The sequence below is a fragment of the Salpingoeca rosetta genome, assembly GCF_000188695.1.
Source record: "Salpingoeca rosetta unplaced genomic scaffold supercont1.35, whole genome shotgun sequence".
Taxonomy (NCBI): domain Eukaryota; class Choanoflagellata; order Craspedida; family Salpingoecidae; genus Salpingoeca; species Salpingoeca rosetta.
The window spans coordinates 443170-466324 of NW_004754899.1; the positions used below are offsets into that span (position 1 = coordinate 443170).

Genomic DNA, 23155 nt, shown 5'->3' on the forward strand with positions numbered 1-23155 from the left:
GTCGTGTCAACGCTGGAAGAGCTGCGCGCTGCATTCTTCACCCTCGACCGCAGCCAACCCGTCCACATGCAGGTGTTGCGCCAGCGGCCAGACGCGCAGCCCACAGACCCTAACAGTACCAACGGTCGCAGCAACGAAGATGCCATCATCAGTGACGGTGCTGATGGGGGTGATGGTGAAGTTGGTGCCAGCGTTGCAGGGGCAGCAGCACATGAGCGTGAAGGCGAAGAAGAAGCAGAAGAAGGAGCAGCTGACGGCTATGAAGGCGCCCAGGGAAGTGATGAAGGTGCAGTGGCGTGGGAAGATGGCACAGTGGACCTCGGTGCCAACACCCGCAGCGGCGGGCGCGAAGCAGGCGAAAACGGCGATGCTGGCACGACGCAATCTAACACAGATACGGAGCCCGCAGCAGGCTCCTCCTCCTCCTCCTCATCATCATCGTCATCATCATCGTCATCATCATCGTCATCGCAGGGTGGGGACGATGACGGCGCGGGTGATCCGGCTGCGCTGCACGAGCTGCAGTCTGAGGAGGACCGGCTGGAGGCAGAGTACCTGCAGCAGCACCACGCAGGCACCACGGGCAGCGATGGTGGTGATGGTGGTGATGGTGGTGTGGCACGGGAGGGAGTGCGGGATGATGGACGGGAGGGTGGTGACAAGACGGGGCTGGCAACGAGCTGGGGCGACGACGACGACGCCGTGCTCATGGAGCAGAAGGAGGAGGAGGAAGAGTGGGAGCAGGAGCAGCGGGCAGAGGAGCAGGAGGAGGAAGGGGTACAGGGGATTGCGCAACAGCGCAGTGGTGCTGTTGATGGCGGGGAAGGAGACTCGGCCGTCGACACGGGCGTGTATGGCGACGGAGAGAGCCAGCAAGCGGCCGAAACGGGGCAGTATGGCGAGCAAATTGACGGTGAGACGAATGGACAAGGCTTTGAGGGCGAAGACATCCTCGTGACAGGCACGGACGCGACACAGCAGGAAGGCCGCGACCAGCAGGGACAGCACAACGCTGCCACAAGCTGGGGCGATGACGATGTTGCTGGTGATGGTGATGGTGGTGATGGTGGTGATGGTGGTGATGGTGACCACGTGAGGCAACAACAACAACACCAGCAGCAGCAGGAGGAGGAAGGCGAGGAAGGCAAGGAAGGCAGCCTGCTTGATCAGCAGGAGCAGCAGCGCGAGCAGGTCAGCTGGAAGCAGAACGAACCGCAGCAGCAAACAGAGAGCCGTCGCCCGCACTCGCCTGGCGATGGCGGTGACAGGGGCGAAGATGCACCAGCCACGACCACCTCCACGTCGGCGTCACCGGGAACAGAGACACCCGAGGACCAAGAAGTCGAAGAAGACGAGGAAGAAGAGGTCTCGTCCTCATCCACCACCACAGGGGCGAACGGCGTGCACCAAGGGCGCACGTACGAGCAGCGCAACGAAGGTGATGCTGGCTTTGAACGGCAAGAGCAAGAGCAACAGCAACAGCAACAGCAGCCGCACGGTGAAACTCGCAGCACAACGGCAACGAAGGCGGTGGATGGTGGCACCACCAGCACCACAACAAGCGCATCGTCCACGCCAACGCCACCCACCACCTCGGATGTGATGCGGGACGAAGAAGCAAAGCATGGCAAGGGCCACACGAATGCAATTGCTGCTGGTGACGACCACGCCGACGATGATGATGATGTCGCTGCTGCGGCCGATGATGATGATGATGATGATATCACGCGTGGTGACGGTCTACCACCACGGCAGGAACACCAACAGCAGCAACAGGAGCAACAGGAGCAACAGGAGCAGCAGGCGGGGAACGAGGGCGACTCGTGGTTCACGGCCAACGACCAGGAGGAGTACGACGCCGTTGCGCAACACCAATACGAGGAGGAGGCGCGACACGACACCAACGCCAACAGCAACAGCAATACCAACAACGGCTTGAATGCGGACCCAGGTGCAGAGGAGACAGCGTCGACGGAGCCGTCGTCGTGGTTCAGGGACGAGGAGAGCCAGCTTGACGGGCAGCGGGCGGAGCTGAGGGAGAAGGTGACAGCGGTGCGCCACCACATTGATGAGGACTTGGCCACGATGAAGCGGAACGAGGACACCCTACGCACACACACGCGCCACAACACCGCCGGAAACACGGACACGGCGACAATGAGGCAGCACGAAGAGCAGCTGCTGCAGCAGCAACAGCGGTCGCAGGGGGATGGTGTTGGCAGCGAGGGGCAGGAGGGGGATGGACTGACGTATATGTCTGAGTCTGAGCAGTGGGAGAAGAAGCATGAGCAGGAGCACGTGTTGGAGGAGACGGACTACGAGGAGGCTGCAGAGGCCTCGAGCTTCCCCGTGTTTGGGGTGATGCTGGTGGTGATTAGTGTGGTGTTGGCGCTTGTGTTCCAGCGCAAGATCAAGAGCTTGGTGCTTGGTGGCGGTGCGCACCAGCACGGCCGCCGCCATCGCACCTACTCCCGACGCAGGTAGCATGCACACACGGTCACAACTGGTGATGATTGGGGGGGGGGGGGAAGCGGTAGCATTTGATGTGGCAGTGACGACGTGGTGAAGGTGATAGGGTTATGGTGGTGTGGGGATGAAGTTGCAATCTCGTGTTGTGTGCTGTGCTGTTTGCAGTGGCCTGCGCGTGGTTGTAAGCAGTGGCAGGTGTGTATTGTTCTTCCCCGTTCCTGTTCTTGGTCTTGTATTTGGCGGTTGCACCTCTTAGAATTTCAAGCAACTGATAATTGTAGCAGGCAATTGAAGCGGGGACAGGGCACCATCGTGCTGGTGGTGGTCGTGGTAATGGTGGCTTCAGCCTGCACAGCACAGAGCATAGCGCAGAGCATGCGCAGAACAGCGCAGAACAAAGCGCAGAACAAAGCGCAGAGCACAGCGCAGAACAAAGCGCAGAGCACAGCGCAGAGTGTAGCGCAGAGCACACACACACACACACACACACACACACACACACACACACAAGGCGGGAAAATATACAAATGATATTGCTATTTTTCGACCGTTGACAACGAGTGGCGACAACACCACCAGACAACCACCCAACAGTGGCTTTGCGATACAGCAAGCCAGCCAAGACACACACCTGCCTCACACACCTGCCTCACACACCACCAACAACACCAAAGTCGCACGCTCACTCGTCGGCGCACACCCACGCAAGGGATTTCACCTCTGTGTGTGGTGGGTCGGTTGTAACCGCCCTTGCTCGCACACCCGGGCAACAGCAAGGATGGACGACAAACGCGTGCAGTGGGTCATCTCCGAGGTGGCGCGGGGCCTCTCCGTGGATCGCGCGCTTGTGGAGGCGGCCCTCGAGCCAAAGGCCGACCAGCCAGACGCAGATGACGTCGTGGACGTGTTTGAGCGATCCGTCCCCGGCAACTTTCTCTTCACGCGTGAGGTGACGCTGAAGGAAGTCGTTGTCACAGATGAAGACCAGCAACCACAACAACAACAGCAACAGCAACAACAAGAACAAGCGCAAGAGCAACAAGAAGGCGAAGAAGACAAGGAAGGAGAAGCGCAGCAGCAGCAAAGCCAGGCCGATGGCGACAAAGAAAGCGGCGCCAAGGGCCAAGACGAAGCAGGAGCATCAACAACAACAACAGCAGCAGCAACAGGCGATGGTGCTGGCGCAGCGCAGGAGAGCAAGCGTTCCTCCTCCGATGTCGCTGCCAAAACCGCGCAAGCCAACGCGCAGGTGTCCCGTTCGAACCTTGGCACACCCAGCATCAAAGTGGAGGACGAGGACGGTGACAAGAAGTCAAAGGAGGGAGGCACTGACGACAAGGCAAGCAAGGGCCCGCGCCCACCTTCTTCACGCGACAGCAAGAGCGCACGCGGGCGACGCCCAACACGCAGCCGACCAACCTCCTCTGTCCGTAGCAGCAAGCGCGCAAGCGCACGTGGCTCGCGCGGCAAGAGCGCCAGCAAGTCTCGCCGTAGCGATGATAGCGACAAGGCGCAGGCTGACAACAAAGACGCGGCCGCCAGCACCAACAAGCAGGCCGAGGGCACATCCGCGGACCAAGCCAACAAAGACGGCAGCGCCGACAAGACCATCGAGCAGGCCCTGGAGGAAGAGCTGGCAAGCGCAACCGTGCTCAAGACCAAGGTCGTGGAGGAGGTGCACGTGCGCCTGGAGGTGAACACGGTGCCCTCTGTCGCTGCAGAGTCGCAGTCCATGTACTTTTTCAAGATCACGCCCCGTGAGCTGCCTGCCGTCAAGGATGCCTCGGAGGCGGAGGAGATGCTGTCCAAGGAGCTGCAGTATGGCGTGCTCGGCCGCAACTCCCTCAAGATGCTCGATCACGTGCGTTGGCACGTGTGTGTTTTGTTGTGCTGTGTTGTGTTTTGTTGTGCTGTGCTGTGTGCTGTGTGCTGTGTGTGTTGTGGAGTGCATTTGTTTCCTGAATGCTTTTGACATGATGTGCAAGTGTGCCGTGTGCCTTAAAGCACGACCATACTCCTACTCTGTCCCACAGCCCTCGCCCACCCGATCTTTTGCTCACCTCTCTCTCAACTTTCTCTCACCGCATGCAACCCCCCCCACCACTACCACCACCACCGCCATCATCTCCCGCCTGTTTTCTGTGTTGTACGCGCAACAGATTATCGGCAAGGTATATCTGCCGATGCTTGAGGGCATCCGGCAATATGAGGAGCGCCAGCGCCAGCGACAGGAGGAGGATGGCGGTGCACTCTCTGCACAGCCCAGCACGATGGGCGACGATTTTTTGGTCACCCTGCGCCGGTTCAGCCAGCACCTGCGCCGCACCATCACGCACGTCGAGGGCGAAGTCAAAATTGACTTTCCATCCAACCTGCCCGACATGATTGAGAAGGCCAGGGGCTGCTCAAACGCTGAGGACGTGAGTGAAGCAACGTGGTTGTGTGTGTGTGTGTGAGAGTATATGGTGCGCTGTTTGTTGTTCTGTGTATTGTTCCGTGTGTGTGTACGTATTTTTTGTGTCCTGTGTATGTTTGGTGTGTGTGTGTGTTGTGTCATGTGCGTATATGTGGTGCGCGTGCTGTGTTGTACTGTAGGCCATGGTCGCTTTTGATATGCTCGTCATGTCATGTTCGTTGCTTGTCCCGGATCGCCTTTTCTGCTCACATTCCTCCATGATCACCCCCATGACCACCACCATGACCACGACCACCAGCCCGAGATGCTGCGCCTGACGAGCGTAGTTGAGGAATGGGATGCGGTCATGGAGGGCATCCTGGACTCCACGCAGAAGCGCGAACCCGCCGGCCCCGGGCCCCAGGCGGAGATTGAGTACTGGGCCGAGCAGAACGCTACCCTCACCGCCCTGGCAGAGCAGCTCGAACGCAAGCAGGTGTGCGCGCGTGTGCGCGCGTGTGCATGCGTGTGTGTGTGTGCGTTTGTGTGTGTATACGTGTGTGTTTGATGTATGTGTGTGATGTATGTGTGTGATGTACGTTTGTGTTTGATGTATGTGTGTGATGTACGTTTGTGTGTGTATACGTGTGTGTTTGATGTACGTGCGTTTGTGTTGTCTCAGCCATTTCTGTTACGGTTCTTCACTCTTTTTGACACTTTCATCCATGTCATGCCTCCATCCTCCTCTCTTCCCCTCCATCGAATCCAACCACACCCCTCCCGCACATGTGTTCGCGACAGGTGACGCAAGTGCTTGATCTGCTGCGCATGGTGCACTGCCCCGAGTTGGAGGCGTACGACTTCCACGCCGCCCAGCTCGCCAGGCGCCGTGCCGAGGCAAAGGACAACGTCAGGTTCCTGTCCACCCTCGAGCGGCATTTCAAAAACATTGCACAGGCATCCACCTTCGACCAGGCCTCAGGTGCATGCGTGGGCGTGGGATGAAGGGGTGTGTGTGTGTTGGGGGAGGGAACTGAGAAGAGAAGGAAGGGTGATTTGTTTGTATTTGTAGTTGTGTCGTGTGCGTGTGCTTGTGTGTGTGTGTTTTGTATTGGTATGTGTTCGCTGCTCTCGCCGGCAAGCAGTCGTGAAACGATCATCTCATCCTTCGCTATTGTGTGTGTGTGTGTGCAGAGCATTTGCCGGCGCTGATGAATGCGCTGCGGATGGTGTGGGTCATCTCCCGCCACTTCAATACAGACGCAAGGTGCACAGCACCCACCCTTGAACGTTTGCATCATGCTTGCATTTGTAACACAGCCTGAACGAATACATTCCTTAATGCAACACACACACACACACACACACACACACGCACACACACATATACACACACGCACATGCGCATTTTCGTGCGTTGGTTGGTTTCGCTGTTTTGCTCACCTCCATCGTGCCTGTTGTGTATGTGCATGCAGGATGGTGCCTTTGATGGAGAGGATTGCGTGGATGATCCGCAACAAGGTACCGTTGCCATGGTGATGCTTCAACTGGTATCACCATCCGCCATTAACTCGACGCAATGACACACACACACACACAGACCCACATACTCACACGCATGCGTGATCACGCTCACGTTCAACACATCCTCATGTTGTTGTCGTCTGCGTTCCTACCCACCGTATGTTCGCAGGTGTCACGACTTGTTGTGCCGAAGGTGCTGCTGCGCCAGAACACGCCCCAGCAGGCCATGGACCTGTGCGCATCTGCTCGCAAGTTCCTGCACGCGTGGGAAGACAACTACCTGCAGGTATGAGCAGGGGCACCATGCATGCGTTTATTTTTATTTTATTTTTTGCTTTTCTTTGTGTGTGTGTGTGTGTAAGTGTGGTGTGCGTGGTTTGTAAGCTGTGATAGGACTCTGACTTTGTGCACACGTTCTCTGTTCAACCACACACGCATGCACGCATGCACGCATGCACGCACACACGTACTCACACGCACACACGTACTCATACACACACACTTGCGACATGACCCGCTGTGTCATTGCAGGTCCGCGAGAAGATTGAGACGCACGGGCGGGACGCGCGCTGGGAGTTTGAGCGCTCGCGGCTGTTTGGAGCGACAAACTACATGGCGGACATCTGCGACGACCTGTACAACATTGGCAAGGTGCTGCAGGAGTTTTACAACATCTTTGGGCAGGAGCTCAAGTCTGTCACGGGCAACCCGCAACTGATTGAGGACGTGGTGAAGCGTGTGGGCAGCATGGTGGACTTTCTGTACACGCTCCCCTTTGACGCGTTCGATCAGGTGCGACCATGACGTGTGCCTGGTTGCGTGTGTGTGTGTGTGTGTGCGTGCGTGCGTGCGTGCGTGTGTGTGCGTATATGTGTGTGTGTTGTGTGCGTGTGCGTGTGTGTGTGTGTGTTGTGTATCTGCGTACTGAAGCACTCGATGTCAGCCACCTGCTTCGCCACATGCATCTCACACATGGCCCAACCGACCCACCACAACAATTGCAGGAGCATGCTGAGGACTGGAAGCAGTGCATGGACTCGTTCAACGAGGAAGTGAAGACGATTGAGAGCGAAGCTGTGTACTTTATCGATACGTCGTTCCGCACACTCCGCAGCGCAGAGGTGCGGCAGCGTTCGTGTTCATTTGGTGCTTGTGTGCATGTGTTTGTTGACTGGCTTGTGTGTGTGTGTGTGTGTTTTGTGTGTGCGTGCGTTTGTGTAGCATTCGACTAGCTGCTTTCCTGTGCTCCCCCACTCATTTCATGCCACCCACTGCCACCCCCATTGTTGTTTCTTCTCTCTCTCTCTGCTTCTTTTCCTTTTCAACCACCACCAGGGAGCGTTTGACATGCTGCAGAACTTCCAGCACATTCGCTCGCGGGACACTATCAACACCCAGCTCGCACAAAAGTACAACGACGTCCTCAACAAGTTCTGCCAGGAGGTACGCGCCCACACATGCACACCACTCCTTGCCACTGAGGGCTGTTCATGCTTCTCGCGTGATTCCACTCTTCAAACACACACACACACACACACGCACACACACACACACACGGACATGCACGCAAAAGCAGCGCACGTTTCACCGAGACACACTACAGCCAGCACACGTTTCACCGAGACACACTACAGCCAGCACACGTTTCACCGAGACACACTACAGCCAGCACAGCATCCTCACTCATCACGGGCCCTCAACTTGACCTGCTCACTGCTGCGCCCCTCGTCACCTTCCCCAACACATCTGTTGCACTGCAGGTGACGGAGGTTGAGACGATGTTTGACAAGCACAAGGACAACCCACCGCGTGCGCTGAACTTGCCGCCCGTGGCGGGTGCCATCAAGTGGGCGCGCTCTCTCTTTGAGCGCATCAAGGCCACCGTGCTCAAGTTCCAGACACGCAAGGGCATGCTGGAGTCTGAGACGGGCAAGAAGACGGCGGAGCTGTACCTGACTGTGGCCAAGCGCATCCGCGCGTACGAGAAGACGCTGCACAAGACGTGGTTCAACGAGACGGAGGAGATGCTGCCAGCCCTGCTGCGCCAGCACGTGCTGTCGCTGGACACGGCGCGCATGGCGCAACTGCGCGCTGAAGCGGAGGCAGAGGAGCTGCGAGCAGCACAGGCCGCTGCCGACAATGGCGACGGTGACGGTGGTGATGGTGATGGTGATGGTGATGGTGCAAACGCGAACGAGGACCGCAACAGCACGGCAAACAAGCGCAACAGCATCATCAACAACAAGCGGGGCAGCATGATGAACAGCAAGAAGCAGAGCAGCAACAGCAGCACGGCACTTGCAAGCCGCACGGCAAGCATGCACCGCCTCAAGGCCAAAGGCGGCAGCCAGCACAGTCTGGTGAGCGGCCTGAGTGCGCAGCAGTCCGTGCACGTGGTTGATTCTGACGGCAACACGCTTGAGAGCGGATCGTTTGACCGTTTCACCCGCCTGAAGGTGAACTACGCACCACAGCTTCGCGAGCTCATCAGCGAGGCCAAGCAGATTGATATTCTGCAGTTGGACGTGCCGGAGCTCGCTGTGAACATCACCCTGCAAGAGCAGAAGCACATCAGCTTCATTGACAGCCTCAATGGCGCGCTGAGCAGGCTGCACGAGATGCTTGCGTCGCTCACGCCGGCGACAGAGTCGCTGCTGCTTGACCACCTGACCAACCTGGCCGTGGTGGTGATGCCTGGCCTGCATCGCCTCAACTGGAACTCGCTCGGTATCTCTGACTATGCCGACCGCTGCCAACAGGCCATCAGCACCTTTGAGGCCATTCTCCTTCCCATTGAGGTGTGTGTGTGTGTGTGCATGTGTGTGCATGTGTGTGCATGTGTGTGCATGTGTGCTTTGTGGTGTGCATGTTTATGCATGTGTGCACGTGTGTGTGTGTGCATGTGCTGAGTGCATCTCTGTGTATGTGGATGGGCTTTGCTTCGAAACGTTTCTGCATGAACACTTCTCTCCACCCCTCCATCGTCCATCCCTCCAGCTAAGATGCTTCACACATGCTTCACGCGCTGCCCCCCCCCTCCTTGCACAGAAAAATGAGCGCGACATCAACGAGATTCTGTACTCGTTCGAGACTGCGCGGCTGTTCCGCAAGTACGGCATGTTCCCGGCAAAGGTGCGGGCGCTTGGGCGAACGCAGCGGGAGTCTGGCACCGCTGAGGACGCAGAGGGCGACGACAAGGACGAGAATGGTGGCAGCAACACCGACGCAGAGACAGACACGGAGGGCGAGGCCAGCCCAACCCCGTCCACCATGTCCTCCACAGCAGACGCCGTGCCAGGTATGTTGTGTGTGCTGTGTGTGTGTGTGTTGTGTGTATGTGTGTGCTGTGTGTGCGTGTTGTGTGTGTGTGTGTGCTGTGTGTGCGTGCTGTGTGTACGTGCTGTGTGTGTGTGTGTGTGTGTGTGTGCGCATGCTAGCTTATGTGCGTGTGCATGTGTGTTCGTATTTAGTGTGCATTTTGTTGCGCTGAAGGTTGAATGTTCTGAGCAAGGTGTTGGTGTACATATTTTCACACACTCCCACATACCTTCCCCGCTCAGGCGGCCTGTCATGCCACATCCTCCTCCACATCTCGCCAACCTACCACCATTCTCATATTCTCCCCTGCCCTCCCCTCCTCCTCTGTCTCAACACCCAACAGAGGTGAAGGAGTATGTTGCCTCTGTTGAGCGGTTCCGCGCCGTGACCATGGAGCGCCTGGTCATGCAATACAAGTCCATTGGACCACTCCTCACCAAGGTGGCCGTGCTTGTGGGTGCCGACTCAGCACACCGCCTGCCCGGCTACTACGCCACGTGGGAGCGTCGCATCTTCACTGCGCTCGTGGACATGGTGCTCAACAACCTGCGCACAGCCGTGCACCTCATGACCAAGTCGCCCACGCCGCTGTTCCGTGTGGACGTGCGTTTGTCTGCGCCCGAGCTTGTGCTGGTGCCGTCAGCCGGCGAGCTGTACCGCATGCTGCGTCGCATGTTCCGCAGCCTGCTCGACAGCTTGAAGGGCTTCCTTCGCTGGCAGCACGGCACGTGCCAGCTCACCACGGAGCTGGTTGTGGAGGGCGAGGACACACCCATCATCTTCTCGTTCTTCGACGACGTCAACGCGCACCCGTCCGTGCTGGAGCAGATGGCGGAGGTAGACACGACCATCAAGACCATGTTCGACTCCATTGCAGGCTACCTCAGCCGCTGGAAGCGCTACTCTGCGCTGTGGAAGCTGGACAAGCACGGCAGCGTGGCCAAGTTTGCTGCGAAAAACCCGTCAAGCGCGCTTTACGACACGAAGCTTGGCTTCTACACGCGCCTCTCGGACGAGGTGATGCAGCACAAGTCGACCCGCCGCATCATGTTTGTGGAGCTGTTCCTGCCGCCGCTCATGGAGACAGTGTGCGACGGTGCGCTGTCGTGGGTGTCGTCGCTCGGCAACGCGCTCGCAACAAGCACGCAGGAGCGCGGGGAAGAGTTGCTTGCACGCATGAACACGTGGTCCGAGGGCCTCAAGGCGGAGCCGTCCGATTTGGAGGCGCTGAAACGCATTCTGCGCACCATGGGCGAGATTCGTGATGAGTCACTGGCCATCCAGCTGCAGATTGACGACCTGTCTGAGTGCCTGCGCACGCTGGACAAGTACGAGGCCGTCAGTGTTGACGAGGACCTTAGCTCGCTGATTGAAAGCCTTCCCGGCGTTTGGGAGCGCCTTGTTGCGGATGCGGAGGAGGTGGACGATAACCTGATTGCTGTCAAGTTCAAGTTCAGCCGCATCACCACGTCGCAGGTCAAGGACTTTGTCAAGGAGACGGAGCAGCTGGCGGACACCTTCTTCATGCAAGGCCCAGCAGCGTACGTACCCTTGCCTGTTGTGTGTGCGTGTGTGTATGCACATGTTTCTGTGTGTGTGTGTGTGTGGTGGTGGTATAAACTCATGCTCCTGTTTGCTTTCTTGTATTTTCGTTTGATGTACATGTGCAAAGGCCTGCCTACATGTGTCTTGTTAACTGCAATGGCACGGCTTGACCTGCACAGCCACGCACACAGATAGACAGACAGACACACAGCCACGCACGCACGCACGCACGCACGCACGCACGCACGCACGCACGCACGCACACACACACACACTCACGCACACACACACACACTCACACACGCTCACACACACGCTCACACACACACACACACACACGCTCACACTCCAACACCCCCCCCCCGTTTTGTGTCGCCGTCTGCTGCCATGCCGCTGCAGTGTTGGCGAGGACATGGACAAAGGCCTGGAGCTGATGGAGGAGTACAAGGAGAAGCTGGCTGCATTTGACGAGCGGCGCGCGGGCCTCTCTGATGCGCAGGTGCTGTTTGGCCTCAAGGCGCAGCCATACGAGCAACTCAACGAGATGAAGCGACAGATGGAGGTGCTTGAGGTCATCTACTCTGTGTATGAGGAGCAGAAGCAGGCACGCGACGAGTGGGCGCAGACGCTGTGGTCGGACCTGCACATGGATGTGCTCGAGCAAGGCATTGACGGCTTTGCCACGCGCGTACGCCGCATGCCTGACCACGTGAAGGAGCACCCGCTGTGGCAGGTGCTCAACAAGCGCATTCGCGAGTTTAAGGACACGCTGCCCTTGCTGACGGACCTCAAGTCTGAGGCGCTTCGTGACCGTCACTGGAAGCAGCTCATGGAGGAGACGAAAATCAAGTTTGACATGAATCCAAACACGTTTACGCTGGCGAAGCTGTTTGAGATGGAGCTGCACCGCTTTGAGGATCTGATTGGCGACATCACGACAGCGGCCATGAAGGAGCTCAACATTGAGAAGGGTCTCAACGAGGTGAAGGAGACGTGGCGCAAGACGGAGTTCAACTTCGTCAAGTACGTGCAGGGCGAGCAGGAGCGCGGGATTGTGCTTGGCGCCACGGATGACATCATCCAGCTGCTGGACGACAACGCCATGAACCTTCAGACGGTCGCAGCCTCGCAGTTTGTTGGGCCCTTCCGCGAGGAGGTAACGCGGTGGGAGAAGAACCTGTCCCTGGTTGGAGAGGTGATTGACGTGTGGATTGTGGTGCAGCGCAAGTGGATGTACCTTGAAGGCATCTTCAAGGCCGGTGACATTCGCCAGCAGCTGCCTGCAGAGGCGACACGCTTTGATGGCATTGACAAGGCGTTTAAGAAGATTATGGCTGACGCTTCTCAGCGCAAGAACGTCGTCCAGACTTGCACTACGTAAGAGAGACAGAGAGAGAGAGAGTCTGTGTGTGTGTGGTTGTTGTTGTTGTGTTGTCTTTGTGTGCATGATGGGTGCTGTCTTAAAACAGCGCAGTTTTCGCTCACATCATGTGCACACACACACACACACACACACGCACGCACCATCTGCAGGGACAACAAGCTTGAGACGCTGCAGCGGCTGCAGAGTGAGCTGGACGCGTGCCAAAAGTCGTTGAACGACTACTTGGATGCAAAGCGAAACGCGTTCCCGCGCTTCTTCTTCATCTCTGACGACGAGCTGCTGTCAATCCTCGGCTCGCACGAGTGCACGTGCGTGCAGGAGCACATGATCAAGATGTTTGACAACATCTCCCAGCTCAAGTTCAGCAAGACGACAGCCAAGGGCATGATCTCTGCCGAGGGGGAGGAGATGCTGTTCAAGACGCCCGTGACGGCTGAGGGCCGCGTGGAGGAGTGGATGACAGCGGTGCTGCAGGAGATGCGGGCGACGAACCGGCTCATCACGAAGGAGGCCGTGTTCCGCTACGGCTCTGACGGCCTCAAGCGCACTGAGTGGATCACACAGTACCAGGGCATGGTCGCCCTCGCTGGCTCTCAGGTAACAACGGAGGGACTTTTGTTTGTTGTAGGGAGGGAGGTAGCTGTGTGCTGACGTTGTGCCTGCCTGTAGTGTGCTTGTGGTTATTCAAACTTGCTCGCCCTGGTTCGTCTGTGCTTTCCGCCCCTCACCATCAACATCACACACACACGCACACACACACACACACACACACACACACACACACACACACACACACACACACACACACACACACACACACATTGCTGTCAGGTGTGGTGGACGTGGGAGGTTGAGGATGTGTTCCGAAAGGTGGTGGAGGGCGACAAGAAGGCCATGAAGACGTACAGCAAGCAGCTGAACAAGCAGATTGACGACATGGTGGTGAAGGTCCGGTCAGACCTCTCCAAGAACGACCGCAAGAAGTTCAACACCATGCTCATCATCGACGTGCACGCGCGCGACATTGTGGACGGGTTTGTGCGTGACTCCATCCTCGACATTCGCGAGTTTGAGTGGGAGTCGCAACTGCGCTTCTACTGGATGCGTGACGAGGACAATTTGGTGATTCGCCAGTGCACCGGCAACTTCAACTACGGCTACGAGTACATGGGCCTCAACGGACGTCTGGTCATCACACCGCTGACAGACCGCATCTACCTCACGCTGACTCAAGCGCTGTCCATGTACTTGGGCGGTGCGCCTGCCGGCCCGGCTGGTACCGGCAAGACGGAGACTGTGAAGGATCTCGCAAAGGCAATGGGCCTCCTCTGCGTCGTCACAAACTGTACGTGTGTGTGTGCGTGTGTGTATGTGTGTATGTGTGTGTACGTGTGTGTCATTCGTGCTGCTGTTTGCTTTCGTTTGGCTATTGATTGGGGTGTTGTATTGGACTTATGTGCACGCATCGCATTGGCGATCATGAGCGTGTCTTTGCATTTCTCTGTGGTCCATTCATTTCAGTTGCTCATTTCTCGTGCTGTGGCGCTCTTTGTCCCACCCACAAACACACACCACACTTCCAGGTGGTGAGGGTATGGACTACAAGGCCGTGGGCAAGATCTTCTCTGGCCTGTCGCAGTGCGGTGCGTGGGGCTGCTTCGACGAGTTCAACCGCATCGACGTGTCTGTCCTCTCCGTCATCTCAACACAGCTCCAGACCATCAAGAACGCCCTCGTCATGAACCTCGAACGGTGCGCGCTTGTGTATTGTGTGTGTGTGTGTGTGCGTGTGCGTGTGTGTGTGTGTCCGTGTGTGTGTGTGTGTGTCCGTGTGTGTGCGTGTGTGTTTGTGTGTTCGTGTGTGCATGTGTGCGTGTGTTTTTGTGTCCATGTGTGCGTGCGTGCGTGTGCGTGTGCGTGTGCATGTACAGCTTTTTTCACGTGTTTGTGTGCGTTGAGTTTGTGTACTACGACCCAAAACCATCACCACCACCACCACCATTTTAAACCCTCCATTCACCCGCCACTGCCACTGCCAACACTGAATGCAGGTTCCACTTTGAGGGCACCGAGATTGCGCTCGACTCGCGTGTTGGCATCTTCATCACGATGAACCCTGGCTACGCCGGGCGAACGGAGCTGCCAGAGTCCGTCAAGGCCCTCTTCCGCCCCGTCGTCGTGATTGTGCCCGATTTGCTGCAGATTTGCGAGATTATGCTCTTCTCCGAGGGCTTCCTGGAGGCATCAACGCTGGCCAAGAAGATGACAGTGCTGTACAAGCTCGCCAAGGAGCAGCTGTCCAAGCAGTACCATTATGACTTCGGTCTGCGTGCGCTCAAGTCTGTGCTGGTGATGGCTGGCCAGCTGAAGCGTGGCTCCCCCGACCTCGACGAGGATGTGGTGCTGATGCGCGCCCTTCGCGACATGAACCTGCCCAAGTTTGTCTTTGAGGACGTGCCTCTCTTCCTCGGTGGGTGGAATCAAATACGAAGGGAGAGGGAGAGAGAGAGTGTGTGTGTGAGAGAGTGTGTGTGCTCTGTATGTTTATGTCTGTGTGTTGTTGTTGTTGTTGTTGTTGTTGTTGTTGTTGTTGTTGTTGTTGTTGTTGTTGTTGTTGTGCTTGGGTGCACAAGCCTGTGTGAGCGTTTGTGTTGTCGTTACTGCGCGTGTATGTTTGCGAGTGTGTGTGTGATGTTGTTGTTGCTGTACTTGTGTGTCCGTGATATGATTTGCGGTTTCGTGTCACATTTTCTCACCATGCAACGCCTAATCTCCATCATACACACACACGCACACGCACACACACAGGCCTCATTGCTGACCTGTTCCCTGGGTTGGACTGCCCGCGCGTGCGCTACCCGGACTTCAACGACGCCGTAGAGTCAGTTCTCGTCAACAACAAGTACATCTTTGATGAGCACCAGGTGGACAAGGTTGTGCAGCTGTACGAGACCATGCTCACGCGCCACACCACCATGGTTGTGGGCAACACTGGCGGTGGCAAGTCTGTTGTCATCAACACGCTCGCTAAAGCGCAGCGCAAGCTCGGCCTCCCCACAAAACTCTACACTCTCAACGCAAAGGTGTGTGTGTTGTATGTGTGTATGTGTATGTGTACGTGCTTGTGTACGTGTTTGTGTACGTGTGTTTGTGTACGTGTTTGTGTACGTGTTTGTGTACGTGTTTGTGTGAATGCGAATGCGAATGCGAATGCGAATGCTTCCCACTTGTTCCCCTTCTGCCTCACTTCCTGTCCCCTCACCCCCCCCCCCCCCACCCCACCACCACCACCACCACCACCAACTTCAATCAGGCGATCAACATCTCTGAGCTGTATGGTGTGCTTGACCCGATCACGCGCGACTGGACAGACGGCCTCCTCTCCCGCATCTTCCGTGAAATCTGCAAACCAACCGACAAGCACGAGAAGCGCTATGTTGTGTTTGACGGCGACGTCGACGCGCTGTGGGTCGAGAACATGAACTCAGTCATGGACGACAACAAGGTGCTCACGCTGCCCAATGGTGAGCGCATTCGCCTCGCCTCACACTGCGCCCTGCTGCTGGAGGTCGCCGACCTGCAGTATGCGTCGCCCGCCACCATCTCCCGCTGCGGTATGGTCTACGTGGACCCCAAGAACCTCGGCTATGACCCATACTGGCAGCGCTGGCTCGTCGCGCGCGAGAAGGAATCTGATCGCGAAGTCTTTGCGGAGCTGTACGAGAAGTACGTACACACGTGCATTGCGCGCATTCTGGACGGCCTGGACGAAGGAAAGCCCGTGGAGCGATTGCGCAACATTGTGCCCCGCACCAACCTCAACATGCTGGAGCAGCTGTGCAAGCTCATTGACGCGCAGCTGCCCAACGACAGCCCGCACACGGACTACGCCACGCTTGAGGCCGTGTTTGTGTCCTCGCTCGCCTGGTCCATGGGCGGCTGCCTGCTGGAGAACGACAGGGTGATTCTCGACAAGCTCATCAAGCGCCTCTCTGGCCTGCCGCTGAGCGCGGGCACGGCTGGCGCGGGGTCCTTGCCCAGCGACCACCCGACGCTGTTCGAGTACTACTTTGACCTTGAGCAGCGGCGCTGGGTGCCGTGGTCTGACACCGTGCCGGAGTATGTGCACGACCCGCACAAGCCGTTCCACGAGATTCTGGTGCCGACGGTGGACACGGTGCGCACGTCCTGGCTGCTCAAGCTCATGACAGACATCCAGAGGCCCGTGCTGCTGGTTGGCGAGACGGGCACGTCCAAGACGGCGACCACCACCGCCTTCCTCAACTCGCTCGACGCACAGCGCAATCTGGTGCTGAACATGAACTTCAGCAGCCGCACCACGTCCATGGATGTGCAGCGCAACCTGGAGGCCAACGTGGAGAAGCGCACCAAGGACTCGTACGGCCCCACGCCGGGCAAGCGGCTGCTGGTGTTCATTGACGACATGAACATGCCGCAGGTGGACACGTACGGGACGCAGCAGCCCATTGCGCTGTTGAAGCTGCTGCTTGAGCGTGGCGGCCTGTACGACCGTGGCAAGGATCTCAACTGGAAGAACATGCGCGACCTTGGCTACGTTGCCGCCATGGGCAAGCCCGGTGGTGGACGCAACTCCGTGGACCCGCGCTTCCTCACCCTCTTCTGCGTGTTCAACATCACCTTCCCCTCGCAAGAGTCGCTCAACCGCATCTACTCGAGCATTCTTGGCGGGCACCTGCAGGCCTTTGACGCCAGCCTGCACAAGCTCACCGACGTGGTGACGCAGGCCACCATGACCCTGTACCAGGACGTGGTGTCCGCGCTGCCGCCAACGCCCTCCAAGTTCCACTACATCTTCAACCTGCGCGACCTGAGCCGCGTGTACGAGGGCCTGTGCCTCACCACGCCAGACCGCTTCACCACGGAGGACCAGTTTGTGCGCGTGTGGCGCAACGAGTGCCTGCGCGTCTTCCACGACAGGCTGATCAACAAGGAGGACAAGAAGCAGGTGCAGGCCTTGGTGGAGAAGATTGTGACGTCCCTGTTCTCAAAGTCGAGCACAACGGCAATGCGCGAGCCCTTGCTGTACGGCGACATGCGCCACGCGCTGGACCCGAGCAAGCCCCGCCTGTACGAGGAGTTTGACAGCTACGAGGAGGCGAAGCAGGTCTTTGACAACGTGCTGGTGGAGTACAACGAGACGCACACCAACATGAACCTGGTGCTGTTCGATGACGCGCTGGAGCACTTGATGCGCGTGCACCGCATCCTGCGCATGGACCGCGGCCACGCCCTCCTCGTTGGTGTCGGCGGATCTGGGCGCCAGTCCCTCGCGCGCCTGGCCACGTTCGCTGCCGGGTACGAGCTGTTTGAGATCACGCTCAGCCGCGGCTACGGCGAGGAGGAGTTTAGGGAGGACCTCAAGTCCCTGTACAACATGGTTGGGATTGAGCGCAAGAAGATGACGTTTCTGTTCACGGACGCGCACGTTGCGGAGGAAGGCTTCCTCGAGCTCATCAACAACATTCTCACGTCCGGGATGGTGCCCGCGCTGTTTGAGGACGAGGAGAAGGAGGGCATCATCGGGCAGGTGCGCGACGACGTGCAGAAGAAGGGGTTGGTCCCCAACAGGGAGACGTGCTGGAACTACTTTGTCAGCCGCTGCGCCGACAACCTGCACGTGGTGCTGGCCATGTCCCCCGTCGGTGACAAGCTGCGCACGCGCTGCCGCAACTTCCCTGGCCTGGTCAACAGCACGGTGATTGACTGGTTCCTGCCGTGGCCCACGCAGGCGCTGTACGCGGTTGCCTCGGTGTTCCTGGGCAGCGGGGACGAGGCCAACGAGAAGGCGGCGCTGCTGCCGCAGGAGAACAGGGAGCAGATTGTGCAGCACTTTGTGCACGTGCACATGAGCGTGACAGAGTACAGCCGCGAGTTTGAGGCGCGCCTGCGCCGCAGCAACTACGTCACGCCCAAGAACTACCTCGACTTTATCTCGTCGTACCTCAACCTGCTGGACAAGCAGGACAAGTTTGTGCAGTCGCAGTGCGACCGCCTGGACGGCGGCATGTCGAAGCTGATCCAGGCAGGCAAGGACCTCGACATCATGAACACCAAGCTGGCGGAGCAGGAGATCACGCTCAAGGCGAGCACGGAGGCGTGCGCGAAGCTGCTTGAGGACATCTCCATTGCACGCGAGGAAGCAACGCGCAAGCAGACGATGGCCGAGGCCAAGGCCAAGGAGATTGAGGTGCAGTCTGCGCAGATCCAGGTGGAGAAGAAGGAGGCGGAGGATGCGCTTGCCGTTGCGCTGCCCGCGCTGGAGGAAGCCCGAAACGCCCTCAAGGGCCTGGACAAGAACGACGTGACGGAGATTCGCTCGTTTGCAAAGCCGCCGGCCGCCGTGCAGACGGTGTGCGAGTGCGTGGTGATTATCAAGGGCGGGAAGGACGTGTCGTGGAAGGCGGCCAAGGGCATGATGGCCGACCCCGGGTTCCTGTCCTCACTCATGACGCTGGACGTGGACGGCATCAAGTCGAAGCAGGTCACCGCCGTCAACTCCAGCCTGAAGAAGGCGGACCTCTCCCTGGACAAGATGAAGGACATCAGCACGGCCGGTGCGGGGCTGCTCAAGTTTGTGCAGGCTGTCATGGGCTACTGCGCCGTGGCCAAGGAGATCAAGCCCAAGCGCGAGCGCGTGGCGGAGCTTGAGCGCACGTTCCACAAGGCGAAGCGGGACCTTGACCGCATCCAGAAGGAGCTGGCAGCGCTGGAGGCCGAGCTGGATGAGCTCAAGCGCAAGTACGAGGAGGCGACGAGCGAGAAGATGAAGCTCAAGGAGGAAGCCGAGATTATGCAGCGGCGGCTGGTTGCTGCAGACAAGCTCATCACGGGCCTGTCCTCGGAGAAGCAACGGTGGAAGGAGGAGCTGGCGGAGCTGCGTGCGAAGCGCGTGCGCCTGCTTGGCGACTGCCTGCTCGGCTCTGCCTTCCTCTCGTACGCGTGCGCGTTCAACTTTGAGTTCCGCCAGCGCATGCTGTACAGCGACTGGCTGGAGGACCTGAAGAAGCGGCAGGTGCCTGTGAGTCCGGACTTCAGCCTGCAGGCGCTGCTGACGACGGAGGTTGAGGTTGCACAATGGGGCTCGGAGGGCCTGCCGCCGGACGAGCTGTCCGTGCAAAACGGCATTTTGACGACGCAGGCCAGCAGCTTCCCGCTGTGCATCGACCCGCAGCAGCAGGCGCTCAAGTGGATTCTGGAGCGGGAGAAGAAGCACAACATCAAGGTGTGCACGTTCAACGACCCAGACTTTTTGAAGCAGCTTGAGCTGGCCATCAAGTACGGGTTCCCGTTCCTCTTCCGCGACGTGGACGAGTACATTGACCCGGTCATCGACAACGTGCTGGAGAAGAACATTCTGGGCACGGCCAAGCGGCGCTACGTTGTGCTCGGCGACAAGGAGGTGGACTACGACCCCAACTTCCGGCTGTACCTCAACACGAAGATTGCCAACCCGCGCTACCCGCCGTCCGTGTTTGGCAAGGCCAAGGTCATCAACTACACGGTCACACTCAAGGGCCTGGAGGACCAGCTGCTGAGCGTGATTGTCGGGTTTGAGCGCCGGGAGCTTGAGGAGAAGAGGGCGGAGCTGATTCGGGAGACGTCCGAGAACAAGACGCTGCTCAAGGACCTTGAAGACACGCTGCTGCGCGAACTGGCTGCGTCCACGGGCAACATGCTGGACAACGTGGAGCTGATCCAGACCCTGGAGAACACCAAGAGCAAAGCGGCGGAGGTGCAGGAGAAGCTTGACCTCGCGTCGACGACGGCACAGGAGATTGATGAGATTCGAGACGGGTACCGGCCCGCAGCCAAGCGCGGCGCCGTGCTCTTCTTCGTGCTGTCTGAGATGTCTGCCATCAGCTTCATGTACCAGTACTCGCTGGCGTCGTATTTGGAGGTGTTTGACCAGTCGCTGCGGCGCTCGCTGCCCAGCACCATCCTCTCCAAGCGGCTGCAGAACATCATCGACACGCTCACGCAGAACGTGTACAACTACGCGACGACGGGCCTATTTGAGAAGGACAAGCTGCTCTTCTCGTTCCAGATGACGGTGAAGCTGCTGGAGGCGGAGGACAACATGGTGCCCGCTGAGCTCGACTTCTTCGTCAAGGGCAACAACAGCATTGAGAAGGTGGCGCGGCCAAACCCGCACGAGTGGCTGCCGGACAGCGGGTGGAAGGACATCCAGAAGCTGATTACCGTGGACAAGGAGGCCTTTGGCAAGCTTGCGGACGACGTGGCGTCGAATGGCGCCGTGTGGGAGGCGTGGTACACGAGCGAGGCGCCCGAGCGTGGGGACCTGCCCATGCGCTACAGCGAGAAGCTCACGTCGTTCCAGAAGCTGTGCCTGCTGCGCTGCTTCCGGCTCGACCGCATCTACCGCGCCATCACGGACTTTGTGACGGAGCACATGGGCGAGCGCTTTGTGCAGCCGCCCGTTGTGCGCTTTGAGAACGTGCACGAGTCCTCCTCGCCCACGGCGCCGATTGTGTTCATCCTCAGCCCAGGGTCGGATCCTGCCGGGGACCTGCTGAAGCTTGCGGAGAAGACCGGGTTTGGCGGGAACAGGCTCAAGTTCCTCAGCATGGGCCAGGGGCAGGGCAAGATTGCGCTGCAGATGCTGGAGACGGCTGCGCAGCGCGGGCAGTGGCTCATGCTGCAGAACTGCCACCTGCTTGTCAAGTGGCTGCGCGACCTGGAGAAGGCGCTGGAGCAGATTACCAACCCGCACCCGGAGTTTAGGCTGTGGCTGACGACGCAGCCGACAGACAAGTTCCCCATTGGCATTCTGCAGCGCTCGCTCAAGGTGGTGTCTGAGCCGCCCAACGGGCTGAAGCTGAACCTGCGCGCGACGCTGACCAAGATCAGCGACGAGGGGCTGAGCGAGGAGGCGTGCCCGCACCCTGCGTTCCCCTCGCTCGTGTACACGCTGGCCTTCTTCCACGCTGTTGTACAGGAGCGCCGCAAGTACGGCAAGGTGGGCTGGAACGTGCCCTACGACTTCAACGAGAACGACTTCCGCGTGTGCATGGACATTATCCGCACGTACCTGAACAAGGCTGTGGAGAACGGGGACGAGAAGCTACCGTGGGGGTCGCTCAAGTACCTGGTTGGGGAGGTGATGTATGGCGGGCGAGCCATTGACAGCTTTGACCGCCGCGTCCTGCGCACGTACATGGACGAGTTTATGGGCGACTTTATCTACGACACGTTCCAGCCGTTCCACTTCTTTGTGAACGAGGATGTTGACTACACAATCCCGCAGGCCACCACGCGGCAGGAGTTTTTGGACTACGTGCAGACGCTGCCGCTGGCCAACGGGCCGGACGTGTTTGGGCTGCACCCGAACGCGGAGATTGGGTACTTCACGGACACGGCGCAGCAGATCTGGCAGCAGCTGGTGGAGCTGCAGCCGCAGACGGGCAGCACGGGCGGCGGCATCTCGAGGGAGGAGCACATTGCGCAGACGGCGCACGACATTCAGGCGAAGCTGCCGGAGCCGTTTGACCTGGAGCGGGTGAAGCGCAGCTTGAACAAGCCGCCGACGCCGACGCAGGTGGTGCTGCTGCAGGAGCTTGAGCGGTGGAATGCGCTGGTGACGACGATGAGCAGGTCGCTGAGCAACCTGCTGCGCGCGCTTGCTGGCGAGGTTGGCATGAGCAATGCACTGGATGAGCTGGCGCAGTCGCTGTTCAACGGGCAGCTGCCGGGCATGTGGCGGCGCCTGGCGCCAGACACACTGAAGAAGCTTGGCGACTGGATGACGCACTTTGAGGCGCGCCTTGCGCAATACCAGCAGTGGGTTGAGGGCGGCGAGCCTACGGTGATGTGGCTGTCTGGCCTGCACATCCCGGAATCCTACCTGACTGCACTGGTGCAGACGACGTGCCGGCAGAACAAGTGGGCGCTTGACCGCTCCACGCTGTACACGACGGTGACGTCGTTCCTGAGCGAGGAGGAGGTGGAGACCCGCCCGCCGTCCGGGTGCTACGTGAAGGGCCTGTTCCTGGAAGGCGCTGCATGGGACGAGGAGGCCATGTGTCTCAAGGCGCAGCCGCCCAAGGTGCTGGTGAGCCCGCTGCCGATTCTGCGCGTGATTCCGATTGAGGCGCACAAGCTGAAGCTGCAAGGCACGTTCCGCACACCCGTGTACACGACGGCGAACCGGCGTAACGCCATGGGTGTCGGCCTTGTCTTTGAGGCGGATCTGGCCACGCAGGAGCACCAGAGCCACTGGGTCTTGCAGGGCGTCTGCCTGACCCTCAATGAAAGTTAACAAACACCATAGCGCGCGTGTGTGTGTGTGTGTGTAGTGTGTGCAGTGTATCGCGTGTATCGCGTGTGTGCGTAGCTTGAGAGAGAAAGAGAAAGAGGGAGAGAGAGAGAGAGTGTGTGTGTGTGTGGTTGCTTGTTGTGGTTTTGTTTGTGTTTGTGTTTCTTTGTCATCCATCATCCATAAAACCCCACAACACTGTGAA

At 58.7% G+C, this 23155-nt stretch overlaps 2 protein-coding genes across 2 annotated transcripts in view; both read left to right on the top strand.

Moving 5' to 3' along the window:
* PTSG_10213 (uncharacterized protein) overlaps positions 1-2808 on the top strand; it is a 4375-nt gene extending 1567 nt beyond the window's left edge. Inside the window, exon 4 of the mRNA XM_004988495.1 lies at positions 1-2808. This exon is cut by the window's left edge and continues 21 nt beyond it. Within this exon, the coding sequence (XP_004988552.1) occupies positions 1-2484 (2484 nt within the window). The 3' untranslated portion in view covers positions 2485-2808.
* Positions 2809-3019: 211 nt separating this feature from the next.
* On the top strand, positions 3020-23093 carry PTSG_10214 (dynein heavy chain 10). The gene is made up of 20 exons (XM_004988496.1): positions 3020-4330; positions 4629-4889; positions 5184-5360; positions 5666-5846; positions 6059-6131; positions 6340-6385; positions 6558-6674; positions 6920-7180; positions 7393-7509; positions 7724-7831; positions 8149-9186; positions 9437-9686; positions 10050-11247; positions 11651-12628; positions 12785-13232; positions 13467-13980; positions 14219-14387; positions 14687-15105; positions 15444-15718; positions 15949-23093. The coding sequence occupies exons 1-20, from the start codon at positions 3248-3250 to the stop codon at positions 22951-22953; spliced, it is 14718 nt and encodes a 4905-aa protein (XP_004988553.1). The 5' UTR covers positions 3020-3247; the 3' UTR covers positions 22954-23093.
* Positions 23094-23155: the final 62 nt, after the last annotated feature.

What these genes read in the sequence shown, in the direction of transcription:
- PTSG_10214 (XM_004988496.1), top strand. Translation starts at nt 3,248, where the DNA reads ATGGACGACAAACGCGTGCAGTGGGTCATCTCCGAGGTGGCGCGGGGC. An exon ending in CCCTCAAGATGCTCGATCAC is followed by an intron (nt 4,331 to 4,628) that starts GTGCGTTGGCAC and finishes TACGCGCAACAG; the next exon opens with ATTATCGGCAAGGTATATCT. An exon ending in GCTGCTCAAACGCTGAGGAC is followed by an intron (nt 4,890 to 5,183) that starts GTGAGTGAAGCA and finishes CACGACCACCAG; the next exon opens with CCCGAGATGCTGCGCCTGAC.